Source organism: Mixophyes fleayi, chromosome 1 (assembly GCF_038048845.1).
Source record: "Mixophyes fleayi isolate aMixFle1 chromosome 1, aMixFle1.hap1, whole genome shotgun sequence".
Taxonomy (NCBI): domain Eukaryota; kingdom Metazoa; phylum Chordata; class Amphibia; order Anura; family Limnodynastidae; genus Mixophyes; species Mixophyes fleayi.
Genome location: NC_134402.1, coordinates 180,148,772 through 180,173,227, shown reverse-complemented (window position 1 = coordinate 180,173,227; position 24,456 = coordinate 180,148,772). Strand labels below are relative to the sequence as shown.

Below are 24,456 nucleotides of genomic sequence, written 5' to 3'. Positions count from 1 at the left end.
ACTGATACACTTAAGTGTATCATGCACACCGGCCCATAAGCCTGATAAAGAGGTGTGTTTTTGCAATTTGCATAGTATTCTGAGTTGCAGGAATCTACAGATTTGCTTGACTTGGAATACTGTTTAAATTACGGGATACAATTTACACTTACGAGTTAAGTGTAAATTGAGTCCGACTATACGTCAGGTCCTTAGTCCAATCCTGGCAGTGGTATGCATGTACCCACAGGCTAAGGACAATTCATCGGGCTTTATAAACATGGCTGCTGTTAATCAATGAATACATTAATAAGACTTCACAGAATGAAGAAACTATAGAATAAAAAAGTTATTCAGGTGCTGACATTGCTCACGGAGCTGGAGCATAATACAGTTTGGTATAGAAACATCTAACTGCAAAAAAAAGTTTTTCACCCAGGTATGAATGATGTAGACCTTATTTACACATTCATATAAAAATTCTGTTTTCCAAGCTATTCTAAACTTGAACTTTGTTTTCAGGACATGTGCTACATCTGAATAAACCTAAATCTGCACAGCAGGCATTCTTTTGTGCTTCAGTAATACATAAAAGTGGGAGGGACAAATGATAGTGTATTAGCATGGGAATGCTGTGAAGATGAGACATGTGTCAGATCTCAATTATCTCATAATTTCACTCTGCTATGACTGAAAACAAAAACAGAATGTAATAAATCAAATAGTTTAGTATACATCTTTCTCCCAATGATCACAACAAATTGGTAGACAAAATAAACTACATTAAAACAAACAACGAAATGCAAAATAAACATATGCACCACACTCATGACAAACCGCAGTTTACTTACAAGTTATAAATATTTCACAACACATGAGTAATCAGTTACTGCCACAAGACATTATTATACCTACTTTACAGCACTTTGCAGCTCGGTTCAAATCAGCTACAATTACATCAGTATGGATCTAACGTGAGGCATTTCCCACCACTTTGCCATAAAATAAAGGGTGTGCCCTAATATAAAGGTGATGTGAGTATCTCATAAGATGCTCTAAAATCTGAAATCACCTAAATCAATGGAGGGAGTTAGTGATATGCTAGTAAAGGGGGAGGGTGGGATACAGTACAGTAATTCACTGTCATCATGCACCTATTATGTGTGTGGCTTTAAGAGGAAGAATTTAACAGCTATAACATATCTGATATGGTTTTGCTTTTACTTTAAATTCATATTCCTCAACACTGTACATTATATCCTCTCTGTAATGCAAATCCATATGGCTGTTTGTGTCATGTGTAAAAACTTTTGCTACTGAACTACAAGAAGGGACATAGGAATGAATGACCAATACAGATAGCAGTATAAAAGCCACATGCACATAAATGACATTTAAATAATGCAAGGTAGGTTATAGCCATTAGACCCATAGGAATAGTCTATGTCACATTGGTGGAGTATAGACCACAACATATACTGATTTGACTGCCTGAAACTTGGACAGCAGATCACAGATAATAACCATGGGGTGGAATAATGTATGCATATCTATATTTTTTTTAAAAATCTTACCCCACCATCTCCTTCTTCCATTTTCCATGTCTGAGATGTCGCGTTAGCTGCTTGGAGAATTTACTCTGCTTTCCTTTTGTGTTTTTCTTTCAATTGCTCTCACTCCACCCCCTGTCTCCTGCTCTCACACGCTCTCCTTCTGTGGCTGTCTGTATACAAAGTCTGTCGCTCCCCCTCTCTCCTGTGACTGGTCTTTGTTGTGAACCAGCGGTGGTGGATTTGCGAGCCTTAGCTTCTCCGCCTCCTCCCCCAAGAAGGCATACGGCTTCCTGACCGGTGTATACTGAGGAAAGCTCGGGCTGTGTATGTAGCACCTCCTACTGTACTCAGTGCAACGGGTCTCTCCTACTGTATGCAATGCACAGGATTCTTCTTTTATACATAATACACTGTACTCAGTGCAACGGGTCTCTCCTACTGTATGCAATGCACAGGATTCTTCTTTTATACATAATACACTGTACTCAGTGCAATGGGTCTCTCCTACTGTATGCAATGCACAGGATTCTTCTTTTATACATAATGTACTGTACTCACTGCCACGGATCTCTCCTACTGTATGCAATGCACAGGATTCTTCTTTTATACATAATACACTGTACTCAGTGCAATGGGTCTCTCCTACTGTATGCAATGCACAGGATTCTTTCCCCCCCTTTTATACCTAATGCACTGTACTCAGTGCAACGGATCTCTCCTACTGTATGCAGTGTAGAGGATAATTCCTACTGTAGTTTACTGTAGAATATTTCTAACTATTCGAAGTCAAGGATAATTTATTAATGCAAAGGATCTCTATATAGTTGCATTAATATTTTCATTTAATTTGTATTAACCTTTAATTTTTGTCAACAGCTCAAGCTAAAAAGTACTTGTCACATGTTACAGGTACTTTTCCTCTATCTGATAAAAGCATAAGTGCCTACTGTCCCAAATTTTCAGAGACAGTTCCGGGGTTTAAAGATTTGTCCCTGGAAATTACCTTCTTTTTCAGTATTGGATAACAGCACAATAAAATATTACTTTTTTACATTTAGATAACTTTCTTAAGATATGATCATATGCTCAAGTTTACACTGTTGTAGAGGTGTAATTAAAAGAAAAACAGTACCTCCTGGTAATTTTGACATCTATTTCCAAGTATGTACAGAAATTAATGTGGCTAATCTCAGGACCATCCTATCAAAAATACCTTAAAAGTAATGCAAGTGGTTCCATAGATTGTAAGCTTGCGAGCAGGGCCCTCTTACCTCTCAGTCTGTGTGTATTGTCCATTATTGTTTTATTAATGTTTGTTGTCAATTGTAAAGTACTACAGAATTTGCTGGCACTATACAAATAAATGTTGATGGTGATGATGATGGTGATGCATAGCTTATATATATTTTGCAAATAACATTATCTGATTTTGTAGCACTATGTAATTTGTTTAGGTTATATAAATAATAATATTTTTTTTATTAAAATATAACTGTTAGGAAATTAGGAACTTGTTCAAAACCAATAAATTATGTTTAATAATTAGTATATTGTTGGTAATATACAGTAGTTATGGATAAGAGAGTCATGAGGATCCTCTAGAAATGGCATTGGAACCATTTTTGCATCCTAACCAACAGGTAAAGAACACATCTCTATATGAGGAGCAGCACTCCAAGCGGGTTCACAGAATCTGCCTTTAGGATCCTCTGACTGTGATAAAAGCAGTACGTTCTATTGAGGTCCCAGAACAAAGCAGGGGCGGATCTAGGAAATTGCTATACCCGGGGCGATGTAGGGGGGGGGCGATTTAGGCCCCGCCCCCTTTCCGACATCTAAGGCTGCCGCCGGCTGCACAGTATGTGCAGGTCCGCTCGGCAGTGAGAGTGTGCTGCCCCGCTGCTCTGATTGTGTTTAAAACACAATCAGAGCAGTCGGGCAGCACACTGTCACTGCTGAACAGACCTGCACAGTGTGCAGCTGTCGGCAGCAAGCCCCTGCTAGGGGGTGGATCCGCCACTGCTAGAATGTGATTGGTTGCTATAGGCAACATCCCCCCATTTTCAAACCCGCAGCTTAGTAAATCTAGCCCTAAGTATTTATTACCAGATGTGCATTAACTGATCTATTGTTACATGTACCTGGATCCGCCACTGGAACAAAGGCACATTGACATTTGTAATCCTAGCTAAATTAAAAGTCACATATTTTCTCTTAGTACTTGCCTACTGCACCACTGCTCCATACAACCAGCGTGGCTTATCGTGCACACACACGTACATCAGACATTTCCCTGATGTTATTCTTTGCAGTTCATTGACATTATTTTGCTTGCTAATTGACATTGTAACTCATTGAAAACTCATGTCTGTAGTTTGTGTTATTTTTGCTAATACTCATATTGCAAATGTCAAAAAAGAAAACAAACACTGTATATCATAACATACAAGTACTAAACAATACACAAAGGGGAATTAAATAATCGTATTAATAATAATGTATTTTTTTAATCTAAGGGAATACATAACTAAGTTCCTGTATATTGTGTATATACACCTATGCACATATTTAATTGCTCATAGTCAAATATGTGTCATAAGAGATCTGAGTACCAACATAAAAGACAACAGGTATGTTAGACTCCAAATATGTAAAACAGATTTACATATGGATAAAAAGTAAACACTACTATATGCATTCTATTTTAGATATATCAGGTCATGTGTAAATGGTCTTGTGACTTCCATAGGTTAGTGTACAGAATATACTTTAATACAGCACTTTCATATACATTCACAGAAGAAAGCATGCTACTATTTGTTATTAGCAATTATAACTGCTTCATGGCTAGAGTAATACATGTGCACTGCTATGGGATAATGTTCCAACTCATCATGTATTACTGTAGTATCTTCTCCTTTATTAAGCTTTTAACACAATGAGACAGCTTTTGAAACATAATTGCTTTAGGAGAAATACATTTCTTTAAATTTACCTAATAATTCCACCCCATTAAGAAAGATTGGTACCTTCCAGCTCACACACGCTTTCTCTTTCAAGTCCTGGAATTGAGTTGTGGAATCGAAGCATTACTAACTAGGCATTAAGGCTTTGGATTATGTAATCACTGTGAGCTATGTTTACAAAGAACATATATGGTATGATTATGACACAGAATAGGTGCTGACATTTAAATTAAATCCAAAAATGTAATTTACTATTTAAAAGCACTAACACACTCTTCTTTTCCAAAGGTGTAATTAAGAAATAAATTATGTGATCAGATTATTAGGTTCAACTGTCAATTACTATGGTAATTCAATAATATTTTTCATTATGGCAAACTATACCAATGTCAACGTATTTCATTACTGACCAAGAGCAAGTACCAGTTCTCTTGTTTAGCATGATGGGTATAATTCTTAAAATTCCTTTGTATATGTTACATACTGGATCCAAATGCCCACCATCCTTCAGCCAGCCTCCTACCACCCTGAAGAATTATTATGGATATGGGTGTTTTGCCATCAGTAGCCAATGCAGTTTGGAAAATTAATAAGTATGCTCTGTTCCTGGACCCTACTATTGAATCAGATATATTCAGTAAATTAAAAACATTGACATTTATATAGTCATGGCAAGTAGACGTAAGATTGTGTGGTATATATCCGTAGTAGTATCAACTGCTTGAAAGTAAACTTATATAATGTATTAACACATTTATAGAGCCATTGCCCTTACAACAGAGACATTGCAAAAAATGTGAAATTTTAATAGGTCATTAAAAGGTTTAAACACAACAATTGATTTTTCAATTGTTTATTGGAGTGCAACAAACAAAAATGCATTAGACTAAATTGATGGATAAAATCACATTGTTTTTTTCCATCTTGTATATGTGGTCCAATTTGGATAATACGTTTGGTAAAGATGAATCAAGAGATAGCAGCAGACATCCAGGGCCTGATTCATTAAGGAAAGTAAAGCAAAATAATGAGTAACTTTGCACCTTGGCAAAACCATGTTACATTGGCAGGGAATGTAAATTTAAAATGTGATGGTATATTTATATTTGGTGTAGGCTATGTCCTAGATCAACTTTAAATTTCAGTGTACAAATAAGCTATCAAGTATTTGTGTGCTACATGAAAAAACAGCCGGTATTTAACTTATGTGCAAAATAATAAATTAGTTTGCACTCTTTGTATTGTAACATGATTTTGTCCAGGAGAAAACTTACTAATTTTTGCCTTACTTTCTTTAATGAATCAGGCACCTGGGGGTATATTTACTAAACTGCAGGTTTGAAAAAGTGGAGATGTTGCCTATAGCAACCAATCAGATTCTAGCTGTCATTTTGTAGAATGCACTAAATAAATGAAAGCTAGAATCTGATTGGTTGCCATAGGCAACATCTCCACTTTTTCAAACCCGCCGTTTAGTAAATCTAGCCCCTAGTCTTTAAATGATTTAGAGCATGACCGCTTCTTTCCTAAATTTTCTGAGATCCAAGATCAAAATCAGAAAAAAATGTAATTGGAATAAGTGAAAACATACTGACGATAGAAAAATTAAATATATTTCTTAATATTTGGATTCTAAAACAAATGTTTCTCAAACAATGTTAAATATCTTATTGTATAGAGGGATGAGGAGTTTGTTTTGAAGAAATGTCTTATTTGTAGATATTTATAAAAATCTTTATTTTGAATAATATTCAATAATTGTAAATCACAAAAAAAATGTAATCTACCTTCAGTAAATAGATTAGTTTATAAATCCCCTGTTTATGTCAGAAACTTAGTGAAAAGTCTTGGAGCTCAGTTGAAATGTAATGAAGAGAGAGTAAAGGGGATGAGAATGATGTAATGATTAAAATGGAGTTATAATTATGCCATACTTGCCTACTCTTCAGGAATGTCCGGGAAACTCATGAATTTTGGGGAGTCCTCCTAGAATCCCAGCAGAGTAGCCACCATTCCATATCCCACTTCACTTTCTTCTGAAGTGATCAGGGCATTGAAACAAATTGCGTAATCATGACCCCACTGCACAATAACGCATGTCATTATGGGGCGGGGGTGGGGCAGTGATGTCACAAATTGTGTTGTCACGCCCCCTGCACTGGTCCCTTGGACTTCCCCTCTGGGATTAATTAGCTATGAGCTTAATAACAAAGAAATTAAGATAATAAAACTAATTAACCTATAATATAGTAGCTAGAGCCTAAGACGAATTAAATACTGTTTAAATACACAATAAGACTAATACAATAGCAAGGGAATACATCAGTTTCATGTACAGTAGGGACATATTGTACAGCCTTAATCAGGGGCGCATGCAGGATTTTTAAATAGCAGCTCCGTTTCGGCGGCACTGTATTGTACAGCGGCCGCGGCGCTGTCAAAGAAGCTTCTTTGACAGCGCCGCGGCCGCTGTACAGTAAAGTGCCGCTATGTAGGGGCACTGTTTAGCCCCCGTTTCTGGAGAAACAGAAACCCTCCCTGCGTGCGCCCCTGTTAATTTTTATAGCGTAATACACTTTGTTCAGTAGTTAACCATTCCAGCTGGAAAGTATGTTTACTTTTTTCACACTCTTTTTACATTTATTTATTTTTTTGTTTAATTTAAATTTCAGTAGCATGTGTTTACATGTAACAATAGATCAGTTAATGCACATCTGGTAATAAATACTTAGGGCTAGATTTACTAAGCTGCGGGTTTGAAAAAGGGGGGATGTTGCCTATAGCAACCAATCACATTCTAGCAGTGGCGGATCCAGGGGGGGGCGATCGGGGCCCCTAGCAGGGGCTTTCTGCCGACAGCTGCACACTGTGCAGGTCCGTTCAGCAGTGACAGTGTGCTGCCCGGCTGCTCTGATTGTAGCAGCCGGGCAGCACACTGTCACTGCCGAGCGGACCTGCACATACTATGCAGCCGCCGGCAGCCTTAGACATCAGAAAGGGGGCAGGGCCTAAATCGCCCCCCCTTAAAATCGCCTCGGGTAGGACAAATCTCTAGATCCGCCCCTGCATTCTAGCTATCATTTTGTAGAAGGTACTAAATAAATGAAAGCTAGAATCTGATTGGTTGCTATAGGCAACATCCCCACTTTTTCAAACCCGCAGCTTAGTAAATCTAGCCCTTAGGGTTCAGAAATAGAATAAAAGTAATGTTACTCATAGCCCAGATGAAAGAATGTAATCTTAAATAAATATCACTAAAATGTTGCCCACTCTAAACTAGATCCAAGTAATATGAAGACTAAAGACACGTCTGCTGCAGCGGAAGTTTAACCAGATCACATGACCACACAGCAGCAGGATTCATCTATCAATTTGTCCTCTCATGTCCTCAAGGTCTCCTATGAGCACTGATTGTGCCGTCATTAGCGCACCATACTGTGAGAAGAAATGTTTTATACTGCTTTTGTGTAAAGTTTTAACATTGATGTCATATGCACACCAGGAGCTCTGAAAAAGGTGCCTTGGCCCAAAGATCTAGAGGAAAGTGGCAATTAAATGCTTTGCTGCCTACACATTCCAAGTCAGAGCAAGCTATTAGCAAATACCCTGATTCTTAGCATCATCACATATTATATAGAAGCTGTTTAGAAGTACACAAATGTATGTTTGTCCGAATACTTAGAGATATTGGATTTGTTTTTTATTGTGTGCAATAATTCTCTAAGCAGGTCATTGTGATCTGCAAGCTCTGTGGACTTTAACTTGTCTCCTCCTTATGCAAATAAGGAAATCGTGAAGGTGTTGCCTTAGAGTTATCAGGTTGCTCGCAAAGCCTATCTTTGTTTCTCTGACTCAGCTGAACTGCTCCCTCAGTTTCAGCATTTACACCTGTGCACTATAAGGAAACTGTGAATAGAAACACAAAGCAAATGAGAAATGACACATTCTTCACTTATATAAATTTAGCTTATTATCCTGACATGTACTTTGTTGTGATTCACTACATTTAACTGCTGCAAATGAAACAACCTCTTTGCCAAAATGAGCGCTAGGCAATGAAGTGCTTTTGCAGAATAGAACAGCATGATCTAAATTGTTGTTCAAAATACATTGCTGCTTGTAGACCACTCACTGTAAATTAACTCTGTAAGAATAAAGAACTACTGTGTTTATAGGAACACCTCTAAAGCATTCAGGTTTTCCTTTCCTTGGGAAGCTGAGGCTCGGAATATCCTGTGGGGTCACAATTTATAGCAATTTTGCATTACATTCTGGTATTGCATGCTGTTTTGTTTAGCAAAATGATTTCTCCCATTTAATCTAAAATCAAAAATAAATATGAATCATGTAATAATATTTATGTTAATAATGTATGATAGTGTCACCTATTAGTGTCCTTTAAAGTGATTACATCTTAACAAGTGGTACTGTTATATCACAATTGTTCTATGTCTCTGAGCAGTTATTATAATTTAGTTTGCTAAAACTGAAGTGAACAAACCTATTATCATAACAATTAAAGTTTTGCAGTTTACAGTCTAGGGAATAAAGAACTTGACACTGTTAGCTAGATAATTATAAATCTGTATCCAGATTTGTTTACACTTATGACTTCTTATCTTCCTTATATTTAGACAGGTGTAACAAGGATGGGAAAAGGCTAGAAAGTGTAGGCCAACTACAGTAAGGGCATGTCCACATGATTGCATAACTAACCAATCCAGTGAGTTTTATTTACAATACCAGTAGAGGGCTTATATGCACACAATTACCTCCAGTGGTTATGCTGAATGTCTGTGTTTACTATGCAGAAGTATCAACGTGCCATACTGTGATAACACATAATTGCATCACCAGGACTTTTCTTTTTGCAGGGACACCGGGCATTAGTAGAGGAGTAGAGGTCTTCTCATAGCTGCTGTTAGATCATGATTTCACTGAGTCTGGCGAGACCTTTCTTAATTTCTTCAAGGTCTTCCTAAGTAGAGGGGGAAAAAAACACTAGACATACTGATTCATGGGGCAGCACGGTGGCTTAGTGGTTAGCACTTCTGCCCCACAGCACTGCGGTCATGAGTTCAATTCCCGACCATGGCCTTATCTGTGTGGAGTTTTTATGTTCTCCCCGAGTTTGCGTGGGTTTCCTCCGGGTGCTCTGGTTTCCTCCCACACTCCAAAAACATACTGGTAGGTTAATTGGCTGCTATCAAATTGACCCTAGTCTCTCTCTCGGCCTGTGTGTGTGTATGTATGTTAGGAAATTTAGACTGTAAGCTCCAATGGGGCAGGGACTGATGTGAATGAGTTTTCTGTACAGTGCTGCGTAATTAGTGGCGCTATATAAATAAATGATGATGACGACGATTCCACTGAATGTTTGGCTGGACGCGTCTCATCCTGACACAGAAGTTGGCACACAGCTGGTTTGGAAGGTTCATACCTGTCTGTTCAGTGGACATCATTGCAAGTTGTCAGTGGAGTTCACAGAGTGTCAGTTGCAGCTGGTGAGCATGTCTTAAATGTAGGTTCTGGTGTTAGCCCGTGGTCGGACTCCTCTTCAGAAAGTGATGTTTCCCTGATGTTGTGCGCTGTGCAAATGCAGCTATAAAAGTTGGGCAGTGTCCACCGCCGTACCAGGGCAGCTGGGAAAGATGCCCTCAGCAGAATAGCGGGTGAAAATGTGTGCTGGAAGAGCATATGAATGTCGTAAAGAGCCTCTATTTAATGCAAGGGATGTACATATGATCTAAAAGTAACACGTGGACCAGGCTTTTTGCAAGAAGCAGAATGAAATGCTAGTCATGGATTTTGGATGTAAGAATGTTGAAGTGTTGCTGGAGGTGACATAGCCGGGAGCGGGGATGCATAATATGGGAGTTGCAAGGCAGCGACAAAACACTGTTAGATATGGGTCGTACTTTCCAATAGGGAGCAGATGTTTTCCATATGACGGGAGTCACTGTGACATGGGGACATCCTGTCGATTTAAACATGCCTGTTTCTTGGTTGTTTTCACCTGTTGGAGTTGTTTGCAGAAAAGGAACTGGGAAAATTTACACTCATACAACATTTGTCACATTCTCCTGGTATGTCTGTGAACGATGCGATTGCAGATGCTGAATGTACAGTTGTGTAGCAATCTTTTGAGGGATGCATTGATGCTGGTACAGCAGTGTGGGTCTGGCGCGTTCCTGGCAAACTTTGATATTGAGTCAGCTTTTAGACTTCTGCCATTGCATCCTTCTTCATATAAATATATTGGATATTATTTACCTAGTGGCTATTATGTTAATAAATGTCTGCCTATGGGTTGTTCGGTGTCATGTTCCTCTTTGGTGTGGCCCATTATTTTGATGATTTTCTATTGATTGGTCTGAGTGGATCTATGGTGTGCCAGAAATTATTGTTTTATGCCCAGTCCTTATATAGAGTTATGGGGGTACTGGTCGCAGCAGGCAAGACTGAGGGCCCAACTGTAAAATTCATATTTAGGTATTGAAATTGATACACAGGCAGGGTGTTGTAAGCTACCAGAAGAAAAAGTAGGTAAACTTTGGGGTATGTCGGATTTGTTCGCTGGATTGATTTAATTGGATAAATTTTCGTTCACTAGTGCCAGATGCTAATGTTATTGGGTTCTGTTGTGCCAATTTCATTTGGCGGTTAAACAGGCAGGTATAAAAGATCTTGTGACATATGTGGTAGCCCCATCTATCTTGAAGAAATATAGGGAGGACTTGTCGTCTGGAAAAATTTTTGTTCGTCGAGAGAAATTAGAGGTAAGATGGATAAACAACGCAGTCTGTTTTTTGGATGACAAGGTTTTCTACTTTGGGTAAGTCTAAAGTTTTCATGGTTGTGTCCCTAGCAGGCATCTCTTTTAACAAGGTTTCAGTTTTCAGCGTTTTTTAAGAATTGTGTAGCTAAGCTTGGTTTGAACGTGGCAAATTATGGAACTCATTCTTTTAAAATTGGTGTGGATACAATAGCAGCTTTAGAAGTTTGTTCTGTGCAGAACATAATGGCTTTGGTTTGATGGAAATCATGGTGTTTCAAAAAGTATATTAGGCCGTCTGTAGCGATCTGAGCTTAGTTTTAATGCTCCTGGCGAGGCTGACCCATGACATGTGTCGCTTGTCTTGTTCAAATGAGGCATGGAGAGATTTTACTTATTTTTTCCTGTAAAGGGGACCTGATTGGCTGGTGGCACCCCAAAGTTTTCGGTTTTACCTCCATATGGGTCATCGTGCGTACGCGCGTCTTTGGCTGTGTTGTTCATATGTTTGCTTTGGATGTTGTCTCACGTCTACTCTACCTCCTTGTTACAGGTCCATGACGGGTACGTCAAGATAGTGTGGCTGGTGGGCCATTCATTTTATATTTTGGGCCAGTAAAAGTCCTGCATGCAGCTCAAGCATATTTCCCCATGCAACTTTTATTAGATGATTAGGCTTTAGAGAACTCCGTTGGTTGTCACTGTTAGGTATACTCCTTGATAGTGAGGATTAATTTGAGCATCCAGAAACTTTTTTCACTTAGGAGGAAATAATTGGGAAAGCTGAAGGGCTGGACTTCATTGCCCATATCTAACATGATGTGGATGTCATTAAATCCTGATGCCCCTCAATACATTTAATTTGAAAGACATCCTCCCAGAATAAATGAGAGAGGAGTTGATAACAGACCTCGAATTGACAAGGCTCGTACTAAAGTTAACAAAGCCATGAGAAAGTTATTCATAAGTTTTGGAGGGTGACGTCATCAGCTACCCGGCTATTAATGCCATTTTCACACTATTATATAGGGCAGATAGGGTGTACTTGTCTGAAGTGTTTGTTAATTTGTGGAGCAGATTTTTTGTTCTCTTGTTCAGCTTTGAAAGATCACTTTGGTGGCAGGCTTAGGTTCCTGGGGTTGGAGAATCTAGCTGTGGCGGAAAGCAGTCCAATTAGTGGCCATAATGACTCATTTAAGTGGCTTGTTGGGCACTCTCCCCTAACAGGGATGGACAATTAGTTAGACTACCCCTTTGGGGAGTTATGAGGCACCACTTGGTCAGTCGGGCCTCAGCTAATGAGCCAAAATGCTGTACAGTTGGGTTCCACCACCTAGAAGTGTCCCAATATTTAGTTCAAAGTTTATGGATATGGCTGAAGGCTGATTGGTCTTGCTTCTATTTGCCATCATTTCAATCAAATTGAATTTTCAATAAAATTTGTGACCTTTCATTCTCCAAACAAGTGTCGTGTCTTTATTTTATAGTAGTAAGATAACTCTTGGTAAGTAAAATAATATTAAAGGTAAAAGTTATCAACTGATAGGCGGATTATGATACATTTGGAGAAATGACCACATACTTAACCTCTGCTTCTGCCTATTTTATGACTTGAGGCTCCTTTGTGTGGTAAGTAGGCACTGCCCTTCTTAATTCAGTTTTATACTAATGTTACTGTATTTATGCCCACAAAAAAACAAAATACATTTGCTTTTGGAGATATATAAATAATGAGCACATTACTACAATGTATACATGTAATAGATTTAGAAAACAATCCACATTTAGGGGGGTATTCAATTGACGGCGTGATCGCCGAAAAGCGAGCGCTCGAAAAATATTACCGTAAACACGGTAATTACTCGCTGAATTTCAGCTCACAGCTCCTTGCTGCGAGCTGAAATTCAGTGAGTAATTACCGTATTAACGGTAATATTTTTTGACCGCTCGATTTTCGGCGATCATGCCGTCAATTGAATACCCCCCTTAGAATGAAGACAAGGAAATTTGTAATATTGCATTGGATGCTTTCTCATTCTGAACTTGTTAGAAACATTGACATGACTAATTCAATTACAAAAACATTGCCATCTTATTTTGTAATTCACAGTTTACAATTTATTGTAGCAACCAAATTTCCTGAGTCATCTTAATTAATAGTAAGATGTTAGATGTTATAAGATAGATCACATGATTCAAAAGGTGAAAAAATTGTGAGTGCTAAATCTGAGTCTCAAAAATAAAAAACTGACAACCCGGTATCTTGTAGCTGCACATGTCAAGGGATATTTATGAAAACTGTTCCACAACCAAATTTGCTTTAGTTTCCGAAACCATGTACTTTTGATTTCTCACCCCTGAGCTATGCGGAGGCAAGGTTTGTAAAGCTTGTGCTATTACTGTAACTGTTAAAAACAGCCCAGGCGCTCTACTGCTAGGACTGGTTAGTGATTCTGGTTGGAGGGACTCAGGGTTCATTCATATATTTATTTATTACTTAATAAAATACTACCCCATTCATTTCATTGGCCCCATTCATTTTATTACTTGTGCATACATAAAACTTGTTTGTTTGTTTTTGTTCATCTCACTGGTTTTAAGGCAATTTGAAGTGTCCGAAACCAGTGAAAACATTTTGGCAATTTCCACAGCGATTTGCTAAATTGATCACTTTAATGGGGGCCGATTCAATTCATCTCCTTATTTTTTTAAAAAATATATCCGGGTGGGTATTACTAAGATGCTGCGGCTGTTTTTAGTTTCCACTGTGTGGTATTCAATTAAAATCAGTAAACGCTACCCCTGCGCATTAATCCTAGGTGAATACAAATTTTATGGGAGGGGAGGATTTAATGTGGACATCTACACACACACAAATTAGTATTTTGTAATTTGCATAGTTGAACAAATTTTCCTTTGCATATTGTAGTTGTTAACCACACACACAGACCCATTTATTAAATTTGAAACTATAGATTACTGTTAATAAATTTTAGCATTTTTTTGTACATGCTTTATAATGCTTGTCTTGTCTTCTCATTGCATTTTTTTATTTAAATCTTTCAATTATCTTATTTTTAATAATAACTTTTTGATTTCAATAGTTTTCTTCTGCTTCATTTTTTTTATAACCCGGCCTGGAAAGGTACAAGATAATACTGCCGATGGCACATTTACTTTGCTGCGTTAAAATAGAATTGAATTCCCCCCTAAACTTATTGCCTATACTTTAATATGAGGCTCAAACCCGCCGCGATGTGCAAGTTTGGGATACAAATAGGGTCGTGACATCGGGAATTTAATTGTGGGTTAAATAATCTCGCTCCAAAATGTCCAAAAATAGCGTTAAACTAAGTCAGGCTGTCAATTAAATCGGCCTCATAGATTCCCTGTTTTATATTTAACACTGAGATTTCTTAGATTATAGTGATTTTGCTATGTTTGGCAGCGTTTCGGGAGATGTCTTCAAAACTTGTAATTTATAGAATGATTTGATTTTAATATATTTGGTGATAAATAATCCACTAATAACAGTTTTGTTAAAGCAATACATCTGCAATATATATCCCTCCCAGTTTTGCATAATGTGTGATAAACAAAAATAGGAAATATAATGTTTCAGACAGGAAAGTATACATTATGTTGTTATGCATGTTTGCAAAGTGTATTTTTTATATGTTATTGTTACTAGTCTTCTTATGTTTGATTTATTTAGAAAATAAAAAAAATACTGTAGTCCTAATGAAAAGTTACATACACCAAGTTAATATGTTGCACATTTTAGCAGTTTTAATAATTGAATAAACAGATTAGTTACATGACACACAATTATGTGTTGCTTCTTTGCATCTGAATGTAGTCTTTGTAGTTTCCTTTCTTTGTATGAACCACTGTTGCATTATTATTTGTTTAATGTATTACAAGTGTATAATAAATGAAAGTCTAAAAATATGTATTTAGAAAATAAATCATCCCATGTGTAATAATTTGATTGCCATTTCCAAATGCCCTCAGACATGCTCTTTCATGTTTATAGTAAATATTCCAAAAAGTCAAAAGCAGCCACAAGCATGCAGTGACTTCAGCAGCTGTTTATTTGCCCTTCCCACAAATGATCCTTAACATAGCTCTGGATAAGAGGTGTCTAATAATAGTTATTTGGATTTATTATTAATAGTTAGCAAAAGTAACCCAGTGTGAGTTTATAATGTTTATAATGTATTATAATTTCAAAAGCATATAATAAACCATGGTCATGTAGGTTGTGTACAATAGCTTGGATGTATGTATGTACAAATGTTACTTTTAATTTTATTCATATGACTATGGATTAAAGAAACCAGTGCATTATGCTTCCATGATCATGTGACCACAGTCATAGCTTACTACAATCGGCCATTCTCAATGGTATGGCTTATAGTTCAAAAGATTACTGTATGCACAGTATAAAAGTATGTATACATTTATGAATGGCTTATCTGTATATGAAGAAAGTGATGATATGAGTCCACTCCCAGTATTTCTGGGTATAAATTGTCTTTGCCATTGAAGAATCAGATAGTGAAGTAAAAGGCAAACAGACCAATAGCATCAATAGTAAGAGTAATATTATGAGTGTAATAATAAGAGTGTAATAGCGCTCCTTTACTATGCATTTCGTTTGTGTGACTTTTGGATTTTAATTGTTCCTGTCTGAAAATACAGTCAGATGTTGAGATTGTTTGTGCAGACATTTGTCATCTGCTCTAAGCCTCCCCATGGGATTTGACCATGGTCACGTGTATAACCAAACTGAAAACAGTTTCTTACAATAAGTGATAATGCCGAACATTTAGATCTTAATGTCATACTTGCCTACTTTTGGCAAGTTGTATCCGGGAGAGGGGCGTGTCTAGTAGGTGGGAGGGGGTGTGTCGCGGCCATATATGGCATTTTGTCACAGGGGCGGGGCCAAAATGAACGATTCATCGCGAATTGCCTGTGCGGGAGATTTGCCTGCTGTCCCGGGAGTCCGTGAGACCGACCCCAATTTCGAGAGTTGACAAGTATGCTTAATGTATGTAGGCAGATGTACTTACTCTCCAGGTACTTTACCAACACAGACCACTTCCTGTCTGAACAAATTTGATATGATCAGATTTTCAACTCGGATTTGGTGGCTTAAAAAAATTGCATTGTTGTGTTAACTAATCTGAAAATTATCAAATCATATCTTAGTGTGGCTAATTCAATAAGCAATTATTCCCGTCAATTTTGAAGTTCTTAGACTTCAAGCTGGTTTTGGTTATGATGTACCATGGCAAGCTAATTACCTCAAAATTATAATCCTTTCTGAAACAATTTCTGTAGAAGCCACAACTGCGAGATACTACAGTTTTATATAGAAGTCCACAGTAAGTTATAAGTGTAAAAAAAAAAGTACATAATGGCTATAATTTTACATGTCATATTATGAAAGAGTTATGTTTTATTTTACTCCCCCATTATTCACATAATTACTAAAATATGGGAAGGAGTTTCGTATACTACAGTATAAGCCAGTATTTTGCTTTCGTTCGGCAGCACTTTAAAACATATACTATTAATATTGGAATCCTGCTTATATAATTCAACTGCTTTGATTTCTGGAAAAACATTGCTCTAGCCTCCATCTGGTAAATTTCTGAAAACAATTTGAATCAATATCTGGCCAAAGAAACGTCAAACAACAAGCAGATTTGCAGAACAGATTTTAAATCTACAGACTAGCAGATTTACTATACTCCCGGGATAAAACCACTCCCAATATAAGTATGAAAAAAAGTATAATCAATGAGAAAATGTATATTGAAAATCTGAGATAAAAATTTGAGCTTTTATGCTATACATGATATCATCTTCATGTGCTTTTGGGACTATAACACTGTTTATATTCTTATTCCTTATGAAGAAACTGCAGTCATGTAATGCCGGAAACCACATACAGTAACAGATGGCATGCAAACCAAATGCAATGTTGAACCTATAGCCCTTTTGGGTCAGCCTAGGTTAGAGGTCACTCTGTTCCCAGTTTATTTTTATGATTTAAACAGACACACACTCATGTGAATGGCTTAACAGTAGTGTCTCAAAACAATGCTAATATTATTTTTCACATATGTTAAGAACAGAGTTAAAAAGCAAGTTGTGCATAACCTCAAATAATTTTCCAAATATTTTAACTATCATCTAAATATAGGAATCATTTCTTAGAAAGCAGTACAGATTAAAATACCAATCCCATGAGTATGTTGAGTGTTAAAAAGTATATTTGTGCAGAAGCTCGGTAATTCCCACCATAACAAATGCTTCCCTCTGGAAGGGGTTTCTACTGTTATACCATCCAACATTTTAAAAAGAAAAAAGAGGACAAAACAAGCTCCATTCACATTGTCCACCACAATCCTCCCATAGCAGCACATTTACACACATTCCCACAAGGCCATGACCACTTTCTGATATGCAACTGACTTCCAGGAACTGAGATATGGGACAGTCAACATTGGGACAACTCTGGTATTTAGAAAAAGAATGTAGATGCCTACAGAGAACACAAGATGGTAAACCATACAAAAGCCACATAAAATATATTCAGAATGTGCGTATTGTAAACTGTCATCTTTCAATGACTTGGATGAATAAATTTAACAGCAATTTCTGCAACCCCTACCTTCTTATTGCACATATTACTTATTATTAAACAAAAGGAGTTATATAAAATAAATGTATTCAAAATGGAAAGCAAAATAAACTCCAACGAACTTGCACCTTGAGAGACATCATCATGGCAACTCCAGTCAGCAAAAACTGGAATACTGAAATGAATGTAAGTGAAACCTTTCTAAACAGCTCGGGGGACATAGATAATGCAGGAGCCTTACCAACAGGGATATAAAACCAGCTACAATTACCATTCACAGGCTGGTGTCTGATTCTCTTAGGCGTTGCCTTGGGTATCAACCAGACAGGCAGCATTTTTTTAATGCATCTATGATAATGTAAGATAGTATTTGATTTGTAATTGTATTTTCATTTACATGATCACATTTGTAATTTTATACTTTATGCTTCTTCAAATAAATAAAATAATTAAAGAAAAACAGACAATTTGGTGTCTATTGAGCAGCAGTGAAGCTAATGGAGAATCGGATCTACTAAAGGTAAATTTGGCAAACTTTTTTATATTGATTAAAAATAATAAATTTATATATAATAATGAAGTAGTGATTCCTAGCACTTTCCACCAATTTGAAAAAAGCTAATTCACAAACCAAGTTCTCTGATTTTTTCCCATTCATTTCAATGTGCACATTCATTTTCATCTAGTTGAAATAAATGGGAAAGGCTCAATTTATGGAGTTTTCCATTACTAGCCCGATGGGCTAGATGTAGAATAAAGAATAGATAGGTACAAGCATTAATAGTAACATTTAATTAATTGGGAATAATAACTATTATACGCTCTTATATAAAATAATAAAAAATATATTAACTGGCTTGCTAAAAAAAAAAAATGTTATTAAAACATTCATTAAAAAATGTATTAATTGTAGCTATTAGCGCTGGTATCTATCTTTTTTTATATTTACCTAAATAAAGGAAGTTTTTTTTTTCCTAGTTATAGAATAGTCTGATATTTGTAAACCCTTGTGGACTGGTCAGGTGAATTCTGAATGATCCTGTTTTTTATATCCCCAGAGTGCCCCAGCATCATCAACATCATCATCAACATTTATTTAATTCTATAATTATTATACAGTTTTTTAGCCACTCCCTAGGGCCCCAATTATACTCCATACCACAGCAAATGGGGGCCCAGAAGAGCACCAACACTTTCCAGCATAGGACTGGAAGTCTTTTTTCAGTAACCTCTCCATAGGTGCACTAGCCCTGGGGCCCGACACTCGTGGTCTCCCTCTTATAGTAGAAACCAGCCTAGACTAATTTGTCTGGGGCTGGTTTTCATTATAGCAGGGGGACTTCCCACTTCATCAACCAGTCTCTGTCTGCACTATTGCTGATTGAGGATTTTGGGAGACAACATGATGCCCAATTTTTGTATTTATTTACTAACAGAGTTTTTCCCCATTTATTTTAAATGATCCATTCATTTCAACTGTATTTCTACATGTAGCTCACATGGGCCATTCAAATGAATAGGCAAAGCTCCTTCATGCATTTTCAATCTCACTGGTTGTGAAGCAATCTCAAGTGTGTCAAATTATTGAAAACATTTTTAGTTATTTCCACCACAATTTACAAAATTGATCCTTTAGATATTATCCCTCTTTTGTACTTAGAGGTATCATTAACAATTTCTTATAAAGTGTTAAAAAGGCTCTAACCAGCCTATAGAAACCAGCCCTGGTTACAAGTCAGCCTCCAAACCTGAGAGATGCGTTCAATTGATTTTAATGTTGTTTAATGCATATACACAGATCAGCCACAAAATTAAAACCACTAACAAGTGAAGTGAATAACATTGATTATCTTGTTACAATGGCACCTGTCAAGGGGTGGAATATATTAGACCAGTGGTTCCCAAACTTTTGCAGTTCATGGCACCCTTAGAGTCTCCAAATTTTTTCAAGGCACCCATCCAAAATAATTACTGAGCAGTCCTGTTTTAGAAGTAGTTGGGTCAAAAAAATGTAATAAGTATTTAGGTCAGGACAGAAATACTTATTTAGTTGTATGCAAAAATGCCCCCTCTACATCCAGACACACTGCCCCCTCTGCATCCAGTCACTCTGCCCCCTCTCACGCTGCCCCCTCTGATGCTGCCCCCTCTGCCATCTCTCACGCTGTCCCCTCTCACTGCCCTCTGTCACGCTGTCCTCCTCCTCTGCCCTCTGTCACGCTGTATCCCTCATCTGCCCTCTGTCCCCCTCCTCTGCCCTCTGTCACACTGTCCCCCTCCTGTGTCACACTTTCCCCCTCCTCTGCCCTCTGTCACACTTCCCCCTCTGCATCCAGTCACTCTGCCCCCTCTCACGCTGCCCCCTCTGCCCTCTGTCACCTCTCACTGCCCTCTATCACGTTGTCCCCCTCCTCTGCCCTCTGTCACGCTTTCCCCCTCCTCTGTCACGCTGTCCCCCTCCTCTGCCCTCTGTCACGCTGTACCCCTCCTCTGCCCTCTGTCCCCCTCCTCTGCCCTGTCACACTGCCCCCTCTGCATCCAGGCACTCTGTCCCCAGGCACTCTGCCCCCTCTGCAGTCCTCTGTCACGCTGCCCCCCTCTGTCACTCTGCTGCCCGCTGCCCCCCTCTGCTGCACGCTGTCCCCCTCTGCTGCCCCGCTGTCCTCCTCTGCTGCCCCGCTGTCCTCCTCTGCTGCCCTGCTGTCCTCCTCTGCTGCACTCTGTCCTCCTCCGCTGCCCTATGTCCTCCTCTGCTTCCCGCTGTCCTCTGCTTTCCTCTGTCCTCCTCTGCTTCCCGCTGTCCTCCTCTGCTGCCCGCTGTCCTCCTCTGCTGCCCGCTGTCCCCCTCTGCTGCCCCCCTCTGCTGCCCGCTGCCCTCCTCTGCTGCCCTCTGTCCACCTCTCCTGCCCGCTGTCCTCCTCTGCTGCCATGCTGTCCTCCTCTGCTGCCCGCTGTCCTCCTCTGCTGCCCTCTGTCCTCCTCTGCTGCCCCGCTGTCCTCATCTGCTGCCCGCTGTCCTCTTCTGCTGCCCGCTGTCCTCCTCTGCTGCCCTCTGTCCTCCTCTGCTTCCCGCTGTCCTCCTCTGCTGCCCTCTGTCCTCCTCTGCTGCCTTCTGTCCTTCTCTGCTTCCCGCTGTCCTCCTCTGCTGCCCGCTGTCCTCCTCTGCTGCCCGCTGTCCTCCTCTGCTTCCCGCTGTCCTCCTCCGCTTCCCTATGTCCTCCTCCGCTGCCCTCTGTCCTCCTCCGCTTCCCGCTGTCCTCCTCCTCTTCTCCCAGCCATAAAAAAAAGAAAGAGCACATAAACTTACCAATCCGCCGGGCGCCGGGACCCAGCAGCCTCCTCTCTCCTGCAGCAGCTTGTTACTGACGTCGATATTCAGTGACAGCTGCGGGAGAGAGGAGGCTGCTGGGTCCCGGCGCCCGACGGATTGGTAAGTTTATGTGCTCTTTCTTTTTTTTTATGGCTGGTCCGCGGCACCCCAGTGACAGCGCCGCGGCACCCCTGGGAGCCGCGGCGCAAGGTTTGGGAACCGCCGTATTAGACAACAAGTCAACAGTCAGGTCTTTAAGTTGATGTGTTTTAAAGAAGGAAATATGGACAAGTTTAAGGATCTGAGAGACCTTGACAAATGCCAAATTGTGATGGCTAGATGAATAGGTCAGAGCCTTTACAAAACGGCAGGGATGTTCCCTGTATGCAGTGGTTAGTACTTACCAAAAGTGGACCATATAAAGACAACCGGTGAACTAGCGACAGGGTCATGGGCACTCAAGTCTCATTGATGCGCATGGGGGGGCGTAGGCTAACCTGTCTGGTCCAATCCCACAGAAGAGCTACTGTAGTGCACATTCCTGTAAAAGTTAATGCTGGCTATGATAGAAACTTGATAACTAATAACTAATCTCTTTTTCCGATTAGTTATTTGAGTTGTTGGTGCACTCCTCGAGATATAATATAATTATAATTCTTCTATCTGTGATGCAATAACACAGAATCATCCTCTTTATTATCCTTTGTATGAGGTAGGTTTCCTCCCTGGTGCGGACATTACTTTGTTCTTTTCACCTATGATATAAACTTGTCAGAACACACAGTGCATATCTGCTTGCTGCGTATGGGGATGTGTGGCACCAGACCGGTCAGAGTTCCCATGCTGACCCCTGTCCACCGCCAAAATCACCTACAGTTGGCCTCTTGAGCGCCAGAACTGGACTATGGTGTTATGGAAGAAGTTGGCCTGGTCCATGAATCACTATTTCTTTTATATCATGTGGAAGGTGCATGTGCATCATTTACCCCGGGAAGAGATGGCACCAGAATGAACTATGAGAAAAAGGCAGTGTGATGTTCTGCTGGGAAACCTTGGGTCCTGGCATTCATGTGGATATTACTTTGACACATACCACCTCCCTAAACATTGCTGCAGACCTTCACTCCTTCATGGCATTGGTATTCCCTAATGGCAGTGGCCTTTTGTTCAGCAATGGTTTAAGGAAAATGTCAAAGAGTTCAAATTCACCAGATCTCAATCCAATTGAGCATCTGTGGGATGAGCTGGAAAAACAAGTCAGAACCATGGAGGCCCCACCTTGCATCTTACAGGACTTAAAGGATGTGCTGCTAACATCTTGGTGCCAGATACCACAGAACACCTTCAGAGGTCTTGTGAAGTCCATACCTCAGTAAGTCAGAGCTGTTCTGGCAGCACAAAGGGGACCTATGCAATATTAGGCAGCTGGTTTTAATGTTGTGGTTGATTGGGGTATGTTAGTGTACAATGATGACCCTAGACACTGTTTTGCAAGCTTAAATGTTTTGCTAAAAATAAGAAGTAATACCTCATACTTTCATTTTGCTAGATACATACAGGTTTAATGATAAGCGCTGGTAACAACTACTATTTTGTTTGTATCCATATAGGACATTTATATTGCCATGTAGCTGGTACCCTGTAGAGTTTGCAATTAACCAAGCACAGGCCTAAGATATTTCAGAAGAACACTTGTCATGGATAGCTAGCAGAAACCCATGAGAACTAAGGGGATAGCCTAGAGGATTTTCTTTCTTATGGGACCACCTTGAACCCTCTAATTAGGTTTCCAGCATACAGGCAGCCATCAGAGGTAAGCAGGCACATTACTGTAGTGGGAATCCACGATAACAGTTGTCTACAAGGCAATGCCAGTTAAAGATCAGAATTACATTACAAATTTGAGAGGCGACAGGTCAAGGCAGGTGGCATACTAGGATGGGTACAGGCAGAAAGTTAGCAATAAGAAGATAATACTATTCATAGCTCTGATGAAAAGAGCAAGCCCAATAACTGAATACTATAATCAGGCACATACCTGTGAATGGAAGGTTTATATAGGCATTGGTAGAAATCCAAGATGATTACTGCATCCGTAAAGGTTTGCTTACAGACAGAGTTGCAGTATTGTATCTGGAGCACTGGTGTTGACAGCAACCTACAGACTTTAGTGGATTCTGACAAAACCAGGGACGACTTATTTAGTCATGCACAGCACAGACTAAGTGGCATATATTTTTTTGCACAAATGGGAAACAAAAAAAAGGAGACAATTGTAAAATGTAAGCCTTCTTCGGTATCTTCAATGGCATCTTCAATTTGTAGACAAGCTTACAAAGCAGGTCCAAGTATGATGGCAAAGATAAAGAACAGAACCCATTCTCCTGGTAAGTATAAAAAACAGAGTCCTTCCTTTATAACAACAAGTATACAATGCACAGCACATTCTGGTGGCAAGTGTACAAAGAAGACCATAGTGGCTTATATACACTGTAGAGCCTCCTACACATATTTCAAGAGTATTATTATGCTAGTATGCTCTCCTTGTTGCAACCACACCACTGCAGGGGCAGAAGCAGGATTTCTAGATGGGGTTTCCATGCCACGCCACCAGAGTGTATGCTATAATTTGAGAAAGTGCTAGGCTACTCTCCAACTCTGCCCATCTCCTTTAAATACACAGGCAATAATAACCAACTGTCCTCAGTCCTAATTTTGGGTGACTGTCCCACTTAATCAGGACTTCATTCCGACTGCAAGAATACTTGAAAGGAACTTCCCACTTTACACTGTACTGCCTACTAAAGGCGAACTGCTTGCATCTAGCAGCAGTGCACACAGCTGGCCCTTAATGAGCAGATAGTGTGAAGTGAGACATGCATCTCATCTATCGTTGCAGTGGGGCAAAGTCCTGACTGAGTGAGATAGCCACACAAAATTGGGACTACCCCAACAGAATCAGGACATAAAATATGGAAAGTCAATCAGTGAGTAAACCATTTAGGCCAACCAACCTGAATATTAAACCAATAGCACCTACAGTTAATTATGAGGCCTCCCTACCTGAAACCAGTGCTGACATTGAATGAATGGCATTCACATTAAAAAAATAGACCTATTTCCATCCAGTTAGCGCCAACATTAAATTAATAGCATGCAGAATTAATAGATTGATTTATATACCCCTCCCAACATGCCCTAACATTAAACGAATT

General features: G+C 39.2%; 1 protein-coding gene across 2 annotated transcripts in view; it reads right to left on the bottom strand.

Annotated features, from left to right (window-relative positions):
* The window catches only part of PSD3 (pleckstrin and Sec7 domain containing 3), a 444,956-nt gene that overhangs the window by 302,585 nt on the left and 117,915 nt on the right, over positions 1 to 24,456 (bottom strand). Inside the window, exon 1 of one of the 2 annotated variants that reach the window (XM_075204583.1) lies at positions 1,554 to 1,908. The exons of the other annotated variant lie outside the window; for it this stretch is intronic. Coding sequence (XP_075060684.1) covers positions 1,554 to 1,574 — 21 coding nt within the window. The 5' untranslated portion in view covers positions 1,575 to 1,908. Of the gene's footprint in view, positions 1 to 1,553; positions 1,909 to 24,456 lie in introns of those variants that run through there. 2 annotated transcript variants of the gene reach the window in all.